Consider the following 1,547-nt stretch of genomic DNA (forward strand, 5'->3'; position numbering starts at 1 on the left):
TCAAGGAGGATTTAATAAGGAAGGAGTTAAGGAGGGAGGGATTAAGGAAGGAGGATTCAAGGGCTTGCGCGATCCTACCGTCAGATTCAAGGAGTCGCTAAGCTCATCGGAGAGCCTTGCGCCGGAGGGGGACGTCGGGACAGAAGGGGAGAAGAGAGAGAAGAAGAGCGACAACGGGGAAGATGAACCACAGGAGAAGGGAGAAGAGAAGACGAAGGCAGAGACGGAGAGGGAAGAGGGAAACGAAGAGAGGACGATCGGGGTCGCAAGAACAAGGACGGAAAAGGGGTCAGAATCCCGGTTATTCAGCAAAGTTGGGGTCCCTGAAGATAACGGGAATGACGTCATGGAAGCCCAGGAGGAAGCCAACATGAATGAATTGTCCGAAGCCGTTAGTACGCTGAAAGTTTGGGATTTATAACGCCTATAAAAAGGATGTATAGATATATATATATATAAGATAAAATGAATATATAATTTTCCGTATAAATGTTTTGTAAATATAGTGTGGGTGATTTAGAGATCTGAATGTGGTGAAACAGAAATGATAAATGAAACTGAACGATGAAAATGAAACTGTGTAGTTCAGCCCGCAAGCCTGATCTCCGTTGGCGTCAGGAAGGGCATCCGGTCAGTTACGAGCGACAATGTCTCGGCCAAAGTTCCTTAAGCTCGTCGCCTCAGTCCCGAATAGGGAGATCCAGGCGTAAAGCAGGATTTATTTATCCGTTTTATTTGATATCAAACAAATTGTAAAAGGAAAAAATAAATAAAAATAAGTGATAAGGATTGAAAGCGAGTCCGTTGCGAGTGAGACGAAAGAGCAACGTGTAATGTGATAAAGAGTGTTAAATCTAACGATAATTAACATGAATTTAACTGTACATATCTAATACGACCACAAAGTAAAAACGACGAAAGAAAAAACAGGAAAACACAGCCGCATGATATACACATGCACATAGGCCTATATTTTGGTATGCAGAAGTGACTGAAAACCAATATGAGTAGTTGATGTTCTCTTAACTTATGATAAAGGCTATGATCCCCCAGAGAAGGAATCTAAACCCTTATTACGCTGTTTTGAGCTTACTTATGATTCTCCAGAGAGCGTTCCTTCGCGATTCCTTCCGCTTATACAAGTGAGCATAAACGAGAAAATGGAAATGAAAAAAAAAGAGACGCCTTTATGAAGAATTAACGAAGAAAATATATCTATGATGGAAAAATAAGATCCCATCCAGTGTTTGATATAATAATTATTTTATATATTTACAACTCTATCAATGTTTAATGTTTTTTTTTTCTAGGCAGTGCATTGTCTAAGGATAACTTAGTTGTATGTAGAACAAAATCAATCAATAAACAAATATATTAATAAATAAAACATTAATCGTCTTAGTGTTGCATACGATAAATGAAAAAGGGTGAGATTATAACCTAAAGATGTCTGTGCTTTGTTGTTCATCCCGTTTAATCACAAAAAGAAATACTAATGTCATATGAGTACCTGTTTGTCTGCCTTAAACGTCTCAATAAAAGTATAC

General features: G+C 38.7%; 1 protein-coding gene across 1 annotated transcript in view; it reads left to right on the forward strand.

Annotated features, from left to right (window-relative positions):
• Nucleotides 1–1,547, forward strand: part of LOC119575215 — a 19,868-nt gene extending 18,321 nt beyond the window's left edge. The window contains exon 4 of the mRNA XM_037922746.1: nucleotides 1–1,547. This exon is cut by the window's left edge and continues 230 nt beyond it. Within this exon, the coding sequence (XP_037778674.1) occupies nucleotides 1–421 (421 nt within the window). The 3' untranslated portion in view covers nucleotides 422–1,547.

This window comes from Penaeus monodon, chromosome 1 (assembly GCF_015228065.2).
Source record: "Penaeus monodon isolate SGIC_2016 chromosome 1, NSTDA_Pmon_1, whole genome shotgun sequence".
Classification (NCBI taxonomy): Eukaryota; Metazoa; Arthropoda; class Malacostraca; order Decapoda; family Penaeidae; genus Penaeus; species Penaeus monodon.